Raw genomic sequence first — 10939 nt, 5'->3', positions numbered from 1 at the left:
GGGAGCTGGAAATGTCTTTATCATACCTGCCGTGATGGTCTTTATTAGCTGTAGATGTCTTAATCAAATTTGTTGTGATGTTCTTTATTTTAAATTGTACGATGTTGATTGTCAGTTCACCACTTTTTGGATACTACTGTAGACTATCCAAATGGCCTTTCCCGAGAAATCAGAAAACAACGAACAATCTCCTTCTCCCGCCTCCCATCCAGGTTTTTGAGGAAATCCAAGATTCTACAATCAGAGAGATTTCTAAAACCTAAATTTCTTACTTAAAATTGTAAAATCCAAGATTCTACAATCAGAGAGATTTCTAAAACCTGAATTTCTTACTTAAAATTGTAAAATCCAGAAATTTACACCGCTCTGAAACTAAAACAGCCCTCGATGACTTTGGGCTATCCGATCAATGTGCTATAATCACGGTCTAAAATTTCGATTAAATGCCATTATTATTTTTTTTTAAAGTGTAACAAAATTCCAAAATATCGGTCCAGAATTTCAAACCAAATTACAAAATTTCAGTTTTCAGTGGGGTCCGAAATGGTTACCGTAACCGAAATTTTAAACCAAGGCTATAATTGCCATTTCGCTGTACTTGTAGCCCCAGTCGAACCAACGGATAAGATCACATAGATGTGGCACATGCAATTACATCGGTCCATTGCCTTTTAGAATTAAAAGAATCATGCTAACGTGGCTCCCATCAGCCAACCATGTTACAGGTAAGAAATCATGCTAATGTGGCTCCTATCAGACACCCATGTTACAGGTTGATCGACACCGTTCGTCTTGGTAATCACATGACTAACCAGAGCGCAGATATCACAATGGCTAGATGATCAGAATTCCCAACCGAGTGGATCACAACCATTCATTTGCAGGTCAAGCCAGTGAGAATAGGCTACGATCATCAAAATAGCCATTGATCCACATTCAATAAGCAAAAGTACACCAACAACAGTGATAAGATCGCATCTAAACAGTGATAAGCAAAAGTAAAAGCATAGTTGGGAACGCTCAAAGATCTCTCAAGATCATTGAAGGAAACTCATAAGAAGCCATCAATAGTGATTTGCATGGAGAAGTGTGGGTGTTATTTCCACGTAAACCCATTAAAATAGTCACTATTCAGCAGCAGAAAGAACAAATGGGCAATCAAAAACAAATGAGCAAAGCGAGGCTTTCAGTCTCTGTCTCCCCCTCTATTAAAGAAAAAACCTAAAGAAGGTTGGTCTGGAAAAGCAGAAGCATATAGCAATATATAGAACAGACACAAAGCATATCACACTCTAAATGCAGGTTATCAAATACTTTTAAAAAAACAAAAAGCATCTCCCAGAATTTTTTCCTTTTCTGTTCTTTCCCTTGAAAAGAAGATCAGTTACCATTAAAGGCATTTAATAGCAGAAGAGAAACAGACAAGACTGACAGGGTGTCCACATAAACCATTGCTTCAAATACTCAAACATGTCCACAAAACACTTTACAGATTCAAGTTCCTGTTTGGGAACAGGAACTAAAGAGAGAAAGCAAATTATCAAATTACTTAGAATCTTCAGTCTCCTGTTTTAAGTACGTGGAATAACGAACTCAGACAAACAGAAAACGTAAATTTCAAGGAAATTAAAGTAGAAAGCATCTAAACAATGATCTGCCCTTCCAGATAGGGTGTCAAACCTCGCACACACTGTATAACTTCTTCAATTTCATTCGGTTGCAGTCAATTCAAGTTCTTTGATCTCATCCCCCTTTGAGATTGGAAAGCAGTTATCACGTTTGGATATGAACTAGATCCTGTTTCGGCTTTTCTCCATTGCCCTTGGAGCTGCAATCCCAAGAAAAAGATAAGAAGAGAACGCTAACCAATTAATCACAAACAAGAAAAGTCTTGTTATGTTTTCTGATTAGTAACAAAGAAGGCCCTGCTTGTTTTGGATTTTGAGAATTGATTTTGATCCAAAACTCTGATTATTGGACTCAAAATCGAGTTTAATTTTAAGTCCAACAGTCAATTTCGGACTCAAAATCAGTTCTCAAAATATGAAACAAAACTGGGCCTTTGTTGTCCTCAAAATAAACAAACAGGACCTGAGTCAAATAATCAGTTTTGGATTCACAATTGTTTCCCAAAATCTAAAACAAATGGGGCGAAGTATTCAAAGTGCATTGGATCATTCAAAAACAACATAACACCAATGCCATTATTTAAATGGGAAAAGAAACATTAAAAGGAAAATAACCAACCTAGGCCAATGGCATCAGAGCTCTTCATGATCCGCAACCTTTTACATGATTCAATAAACATCCTGCCGAGAAGAAAAAGACGAAGGAAGAGTGTTAGTAAGCAAAATACAGCTTTGTCAAGACAGAAGCAACTTTGGGTGACGAACAATAACAATTCAGACTTGATCTTCAAATTTGTTCAGTATGAGTTAGGAGATGACTGGTTCCAATCATAGTATGCACAAATTTATAATGGTGGATAGCGATACGCCAATGGCGCGTCCAAATCAGGTAGTTGATGAGTTAATAAATTGGTAGGACTGATAGGTCGGCAAGCTTCTTGGATTATGAGTAGACTGATATGTCAGCAAGCTTCTTGGATTATGAGTTAGAACATGACTGGTTCCAATCATAGTATGCACAAATTTATAATGTATAGAGATACGCCAATGGCCCGTCCAAATCAGGTAGTTGATGAGTTAATAAATCGGTCCTCCATTAAATAATGCTTACATCAAATGTAAAAGAATCTATAAATATAATATCCAAGCAAAATCTGACCAGTAATCCAAAATTATTTTACATATTCTCTTAGGCCATGTTTGCCAACCATGAAAAATTATTTCATTTAATAATCATGGGAACAAGTGTGTGAGATTGGCAGAGAAGGTGGTAGAGGAATAGGCTTGGGTTTGGTGGAAGCAGAGAGTGAATCGGTGATTCCCAAAAAAAAATAGTAAAACAAACAACCTACTTAAAATTGGTATTTTGTATTCCTAATTTTTAGGAGCTTTTCACGCTCCTTCAACCCAGCCTCTCAAGTTTCTCCCTCGCCTGCCTATCTCTTACAACTGGCCCAGCAAATATTCCATGGAATGTTTCTTCAAAGTTGCCAAGCATGGCCTTAATTTGCTTATTGATTCCTATAATAATGACTATAGTTTCAAACTCTCCCATGTCATGTCGACTCCCCTTTTACCTTGGGTCGGGTTTTTGCCCGAGCCAGCATTTTTCCATCCAAAGTCAATCAAATTTGATTACCCCAAGTTAAGACTGTGTCAACCGAGTATTCGGCTGCATCAACCGAGTACTCGATTGCACCATACCAAGCCAACTAGGATTTGATTTGGACGCTTTTTTTTTTTTTTTGAAAGACAATCAAAAATATATTAAAAGGGAGGACAAAGGAGGTCACCCAAAGAGAGGAACAAGGAGAAAAGAAAAGGCAACAGAAAAGCAAAAAATACAAGCACCCTCAAACAAGGTTTAAAATTTCGGTTTCGGTACCGGTTTCAGACCATGAAATGTCGAAATTTCGACAAAAATTTCAAAATTTCGGTCGAAATTTGTTACTTGACCCGAAACTAATATTTTATTCAATATTAAATTTCGGCCGAAATTGGTAATTTCGTTAATTTCGGTCTAAATTTCGGTGAAATATTAAATTAATATTAAAAAAACATTTTTTGGGTCAAATTTCGGAAAAACCGACTGAAATTTTGGCCAAAATAAATGAAAGAGTTTCAGTTTTGATGCATTTCGGTGTCGGTCTCCACCGAAATCCGAAATTTAAAACCATGCCCTCAAGGGGGGAGGAAATCAAAGAATTCCAACCCCTCCTTCTCAACACCCTCCCTAGCGAAACAATCCGCTTCACCGTTTGCTGATTTGTGCACGTGCTGAAAGACAATGGATTTGATTTGGACACTTTTTTATCTGCATCCGTATTTTATCTGCATCATGATTCTTTGAAGATCCATGTCTCGATCAGACACACTTGTCTATATCCAAATTAATTTTTCTTGCATAGTGAGATAATATCTAAGATGTGCCACAAACAGCTAACAAATCAAACAACACAATAGTAACTACGCATACCATAGAAAAATGAATAGAAACAAGAATGGATCAGAGCTTACTCCCAAGGGACGTCACCCACAAGCATCCAGTCAGCATCTTTATCCTCATACGTAAGCACGTATTCCGATCCATGTAGGAGATCTCTAAGTTTGCTTTCACTCAGCATGTCCCTCCCAGTAACTCCATGGGACCCATATTGGCCTGAAATCATACACAAACAGCAGTAACTGGATCACGCCAAAACCAAGGTTTGAAATTTCAGTTTCGGATTTGGTTTCGGCCTCAGCCAAAAACAAAATTTCAGTTTCAGTTTAAAATTTCGGTCCCTGCAATCTAAAATTTCAGTCCGAAAGTTAAAACCATGGCCAAAATAACAACTATGAATGCAATTGATCAATTAAGATGACCAACTTAACTGAAAGCCTTGCATTTGCTTTCTCCATGAAACAAGTTTGAAAAACTCACCTATGGTAAAGCAGCTAAACATTTTCTCAAGAGATGACGAGAGATCAAGATATGTAGAGTAAGTTTTCAGGTCTACTTTCCTCTGGTATGGAGCACCATCCATCCTGACCTTGACAAACAAAGCTCCTGGACCTGGTTTTCCCTCCACTTCTTCATTGTTTTTCGAATTGGTGACCAACGTGTTCTTCCTGTACGATCTTATCGGTGGCCAACCTACAACCTGTGCCCTGCAAAGATCATTTACTGTTCACTTGATTAATATAATATGAGCACATAAAACTTTGATTGTGGGTCAAAATTATCCATTTTTTACTTTGCAGCAGGTGCATTCCCACTGTTGTTGTGATTGGTGTCGTTAGTACCACGAGACCTGTCCTGTGGTATCTTCGGAAGCACGATCTCTTTCAGTACAGAAGACGAAGCTCCATTTTGCTCTTTGATAGATACAGATTTCACTCCTGAATTTGGTATAGGCCTGGATGACAGAATGGGATTTACACCTTGGTTCCCAGGAAACTTCCCTTGAGCCAATTGAGAAGTTTCTGACTCAGACCCAGATGTTGGAAACATCCAATTTGCATCTGAAAACACAGTACTTTTTGCCTCTGAAAATCCATCCATAGCATCAGAGAATCCTCTTTTGTTACCAGAGACGACATTTTTTGGCGGAGTAGAGAAGATGCTGTCCTTTAAAGGAGCTAGAGGAAACAAGGGCTTCTCCTCAAGTCTGACTGAGCTTAAGAGGCAAGGCTCTGAATCCCTAACAGGAGATTGGGATCCGGGTAGCCCAAGCCGGAGCTCTGTTTCCTTCAAGTTCAGAGTGGTGTTCTTTTGCTCGGATGAGCTCGAGATCACAGAGCTCTCCACTGAAGAACAGTCAGAAAAACTCATGTAGTTACGCTCTTTCAATCCAGGGTTACTCTGGCAGGTACTGTCTATAGAGGCTGAAGAAGCCACTAATGACACATTGCTCTCCTCCCCCTCAACAGTTGAAAGTGGTGGGGACATTAGATCTGAATTAGCTCTGAGATTGCTTAATCACCTGTTGGCAAACAAAAACCCCTAAAATTCTTTAGTATAAACCACAAAGTGCTTCCCTAACTCAAGCTCAGTCTGTCCAAATACCCTAATAATACCCATTTTGAAAAGTAAAAAGATAAAGATACAAAACCTAGCATGCCCATGAACCTTTCTGTGGGATCTATTATTTGATCCTACGACTACCTTGCAAGCACATCACCAAAACACTAGGAAAAGAAAGATAGCACAGAGCATGGTATCAAAGCTACAAAGAATTGCTAAAATCTCAACTCATAAAACCATGCTATGAACCAACACATGTGTATCGTCATGAAATGATGCAATGAATCTCTCTCTCTCTCTCTCTCTCTCTCTCTCTCTCTCTCTCTCTCTCTCTCTCTCTCTCTCAACACACACGGATATGAGTGGTGAAAGTTTATAGCATACAATAAATCACATGTAACGCCAATTTACATCGGAAAATGAGGAGACCTCTATTGATCAGTCATCAGACCTATCTAAAACAGGTGGACACACAAACATGCACACACGGTTGGATTAGAATTTTGCATATCTGAAACTCAAAGGACCAATGAAACATTAGCACCATAGTTCCATGAATCTGACAAATAAAATCTAAAACAAGCTGAACGACCATAGATTGGAGATAAGACACATAATCCAGAGACCTATGCGGAAGTGAGCCTAGAGTGAAAAAAGTCTAAACCACATTCAGCTAAAGACGGCATAAAAAAGCATGAAGATCAAATCTGAACCGATTGGCAGAGATAACAAACCCAAGTATAAAAATCTAGAAAGGAAAACTAGAAATCCTAATGAATTCAAGCAATAAAACCTTAACTAGGACAGAATAGGCAAAAAACTTGGTGATTAACGCGAGCACACAGCTGCAAAAACAAAGGGCAATAATCACTAAAGATCCGGAGATATTCACCCTAAATAACCGGAAAAGTCCCCAATGCTCTGTTTGGTTGCCTTTTTTTAAGGATAATAGCAGGGAATGTAATTCTATTGATTTGCTGAAAGCTGTTTGATAGGGAATTTAGCTAAATTGGGGAGTTTGACCACCGGAGATGCCGGGCACCCTGAATTTAGCTAAGGGTCTGGTGACGTGGCACCCTGAAAACTCCCTCGATAAATTTCTCCAAATCGAAGAAAAAAGGGGAGAAATTCTCGGGCAAATCGTATCTCCACCTTTTTAGATTTACTGGCAAATCTTCGGCAAATCTGGGCGAAAGCAAACAACGTTTGTTAGATTTGCTCTCAATCTCCCCGTTGACTGATTTGCTTTTGATTTGCTTTTAACCTCCCCTCTAACTTCTTCTTCTCCAAATCTCCCAGCCATCTACAAGCAACCAAACAGAGCACAAGGGAGAAAAAATATAGTACCATCTGGGAGCTAAAACCTTACAACCACAAAATATTAAAAATAGAGGCTCATTAACCTCAATTAAACTAAGAACATATAGAGCAAAGGAAAAAAGAGGACTTTGATTCAAGCAACAATATCATCCACAGCAAAATAGATAGGAAATCACATAGAAATAGAGATAGTATTGGGGGGGGGGGGGGGGGATGAAAGATCTGAGAAAGATAGGAAATAGGTCGCTGCATTATCAATCAACTCAAGTATATAAATTTAGCACCAAAAAAGTTAGAAATTCAAAGGATGGGAATCATGTCAATGTGTTATCAACTCTAAGTATATAATGTTGAAAGGCTGCCCACATTGCCTACACTAGGGATGTTAGATGATTTTTTTCTAATATGAGTTTTTGGTAAAACTAAACATAACTCTCAATAAGAGTCCAAAGTTAGCAGGAGTCTTAGTTCAATGGGGAAACTAACCCTAATCTCTAACCTTAGATTGGGTGGCTGCCTAATAAGCAACACACATTCGGAGAAACAAAAGGCCATTAGGGTTCTTCTCTGGGTGGTCCCTGATCTACCAAGGAAATGCTAGAGATTTCTAACCTTAGATCAATGAAATCCCCTGCATTTCCTTGATCCACCTTCTTTGTGAAACATGAGGAAAACGTTTGGAAATACGAGACAGAAACGCGAGTGAAAGATTCATGCATTTGATTGTAGCGAGGAAAGGTGGAAAATGCCAAGAAGGTAGGAAAACGCAAGGGAAACAAGAGTGAAACTTTTCCTACGTGTTTCCCGAATGTTTCTCGTTCATTTTACATGTGTTTCCCGAATCTTTCATGCGCGTTTCCCACGTGTTTCCGGAGAGTTTCCCACACTTTTCCTAAGCTTTTCCCGAACATTTCCCGTGCATTTCCCACACGTTTCCGATATGTTTCCTCTATTTTTAATAGGTGTTTCGTTTCCGTTTTGGAAACGTGTTTCCCACCTTCATATGACGTTTCGAGCTGCTATGGATTGGAAGGGCTTTTCAGTGATCAATATTCGTTACCCCGTGTTCGTCGGGAGAACGGTTGGATCGTGTGCATCGTATGTGGTTTCCATCTGGTCAACATGGCCGAAGGTAATGATTCGATTTCCACCCGCATTCGATTATATTTAAGATATAAATATAGCACAGAAAAACTGGAAATTCAAACAAATATGGGCGATCAAACATTTAAGGCAGATTACGCAAAAATACATCAATAAAAGCGAGCGAACATCTGCAAAAATAAAGTTCAAGAATCACTAACGATTACGGAGATAATCACCGCAAATAAGCGGTGAAGACCACAAGGGAGAGAAAAAATAGTACCATTTGGGAGTAAAAAACTTACAACCTCAAAATATCCAAAATAAAGGCACAATAACCTTAAATAAACCAAGAACAGAGGCAGCTGAGAAACGACAAAGATTCCAAAACAGATCGGAATTGGTGTACAAATGCATGTATTATAACAAAAGATGAAAGATTTGCAAACGTTAGGAATCATGTCAGTGCATTATATAACTCTAGGACAGAAAAGGTAGAAATTCAAAAGAAAACGAGCAATTAAACACTCGTCAAAAAAATACGAGCAATAAAGCATTAATAGGAAAAAAATACAACAATTAAACCAAGAGAAGATCTGCAAAATCAAAGGTCGAGAATCACTAACGATTCTTCAGATATTCACAACAAGCAAGCGGAAAGACTACAAGGGAGAGAAATATATTACCATTTGGGAGTAACACCATAATACCGAAAGATACCCAAAATAGAGGCATATTAATAAACCCAGTGATTAAAAAAATAACCTCAAATAAACCCAGAATACAGGCTGCAGGAAATGGACGAAGATTCAACCATAAAACATATAAATATAAATAATATAGCAAAAATAAAAGGAAAGGTTTGCAAAAGATCAGAATCATGTCAGTGCATTATCGATCCCCAGTATATATAAATCTAGCACAGAAAAACTAGAAATTCAAACTAATAAGAGGGATTAAAGCTTAACTGAGACAGAATAGGCAAAAACGAGAGAAAGAAAGGAAATAAAGTGATAAGCAAGAGAAAACCTGCAAAAACAAAGTTTGAGAATCACTAGCGATTCTGGAGATATTCAACACAAATAAACGAAAAGACCACAAGGAATCATTCAAAAAAAAATCATTTGGGAGTAAAAACCTTAAAACTGCAAAATATCCCAAATAGAGGAGCAGCATTAGCCCCAAATAAACAAACAAACACAGGCAGCTAAAAATGGGACAAAGACTCAAGCAATGAAAATATCAACAACAAAAGAAGATCAGTGATCGTGTAGAAGTTCAGATACTATAGCAAAAAATTGAAGATTTACAAAAGATCACTAATAAAAAAAACTAGAAATGAACTAAAAGGATAAAGATATCAGACGAAATAACAAAGAACACAACTAATCTATAGCCCAGAAAAAAAAAAAAAAAAAAAACAGATAACAAACAAAAAATCGATACCGGTGACATTATTAGATAATAACACAATGGTTTCAGCTAATAAATTAAAACAAACAAGGCAAAAAAGATCAAAATCTTAGGGTTTCGGCAAAATCCACCTCAAAAAAGCTAAAAATCGCAAGAAAATGGCATAAATTCAAGAAAACAAAAATACAGAACGCCAAAACCCTAAATCACATACTGTTTAACAGATATTAACCTAAATAAGAAGCAAAAAACTCAAAAATCAAGGCACAAAAGATCGAGATCTTAGAGTTTCAGCAAAATCCACCTCAAAAAAGCTAGAAATCGCAAGTAAAAGCATAAGTTCAAGCAAAACCCGAAATCACCAAAACCCTAAATCACATAACGTTTAACCGATAGAAAACGCAACAAAAAACAGCAAAACCCCAAATTTCTGAATCTTACCTCACGATTTCTGCAGAATCCACCGATCTCAGTTTCTGTGACAAGAAAATTTTCACAAAAAAAAAATCAAGAGAGAGAGAGAGAGAGAGTTGCAGAAAAAAAGGTAAGCTAAGGGCCCTCCATTTTTCAGAGGGAATTGAAAAGCAAAACAAAAGCTTACGCTTCTCAAAGAGCAAAAAAAATTCTACCTGAAATTCAGACCGTTGCTTTATATACTCACGGCGGGTAGCCCGAGATCCGATAGACGGCTCAGATTCGTCGATCGCGCCGGTCCTGGCCGTTGGTCTTTATCAAATGTTAGAGTTTAAGAAATAGGGATTGGCCGTTATTTTTAGGACAATGATAAATTCGCACCTCATGTAGGATAATTCGCACCACAGTAAACGTCAAAAAAGCGCTAAAGTCTGCCACTTAATTCAGGTTACAGTTGTGCGAATTATCCTACAGGGGGTGCGAATTTATCATCGCCGTCTTTTCAAAACGAGTTAAGGTGGATTTTTCCTGAAAATGGAAATGAGGGGTTTTAACTTTTTAAGTATATCTCTCCTACCAATGAACCCAGGTGGGCTAAGTTTAATAGAATGACAAATTTACCCTCCGACTTAGAATAGATTTACAAAATTATTCTTCTCGTGTGATTTAGAATTAAACGAGATGTTGATATTATCAGCTGATCTAAATAAATAAATATTCAAATGATCCACCATAACATTTGGGTGGGATTTGCTAGGGAATTTCGCATAAAGGCATTTGCAGATTACTTTTGCACGAGAAAACAGCCACCTCGGATGAATTAAATGAATAAGACAAAAGATGCTGAAAAGTGAGCCTGTGTGGCTATTCTCCCATGCATTAGTCAGCTGCCAAACGGCTTTCCACGAAATTCCCTAGCAAATCCCACATAACCTTTATACGGTGGGGCCTACATTATTGGTTGATCTTAATCATTCAAGAGTTCGACTCCGATGTAGATCAGACATTAAAAAAAAATCCTCTCTATTGGATGATCCCAATCATCCTATCTACGGAGGCTTTGATAATGTGGGAC

General features: G+C 37.8%; 1 protein-coding gene across 2 annotated transcripts; it reads right to left on the bottom strand.

Moving 5' to 3' along the window:
* Nucleotides 1-1436: 1436 nt before the first annotated feature.
* Nucleotides 1437-10070, bottom strand: IAA9 (indole-3-acetic acid inducible 9). Of its 2 annotated transcripts, none has more exons than XM_077358615.1 (6): nt 9892-10070; nt 4865-5593; nt 4552-4778; nt 4146-4287; nt 2248-2309; nt 1437-1828 (listed from the first exon to the last, which is right to left on the bottom strand). In XM_077358615.1, exons 2-6 carry the CDS (start codon nt 5557-5559, stop codon nt 1791-1793), a joined length of 1164 nt encoding a protein of 387 aa, XP_077214730.1. In that variant the 5' UTR covers nt 5560-5593; nt 9892-10070; the 3' UTR covers nt 1437-1790. The 2 variants fall into 2 exon arrangements, with proteins under 2 accessions (XP_077214730.1, XP_077214731.1); XM_077358616.1 differs by lacking the exon at nt 9892-10070 and adding an exon at nt 6787-6937.
* Nucleotides 10071-10939: the final 869 nt, after the last annotated feature.

The sequence above is a fragment of the Tasmannia lanceolata genome, unplaced genomic scaffold (genome assembly GCF_043159265.1).
Source record: "Tasmannia lanceolata isolate RefF3 unplaced genomic scaffold, GAP_Taslan_0.1 ptg000018l, whole genome shotgun sequence".
Lineage (NCBI taxonomy): Eukaryota > Viridiplantae > Streptophyta > Magnoliopsida > Canellales > Winteraceae > Tasmannia > Tasmannia lanceolata.
The sequence above is the reverse complement of the archived record's forward strand: the minus strand, read 5'-3'. Positions and strand labels throughout refer to the sequence as shown.

Bases quoted from the DNA above. Each gene is read 5' to 3' on its own strand.
- IAA9 (XM_077358615.1), bottom strand. From the start codon at position 5,559: ATGTCCCCACCACTTTCAACTGTTGAGGGGGAGGAGAGCAATGTGTCA. The intron at 4,779-4,864 runs GTAAAAAATGGA...TGATCTTTGCAG, and splicing joins GGGAATGCACCTGCTGCAAA to GGCACAGGTTGTAGGTTGGC. The intron at 1,829-2,247 runs GTTGGTTATTTT...TTGGGATTGCAG, and splicing joins CTCTGATGCCATTGGCCTAG to CTCCAAGGGCAATGGAGAAA.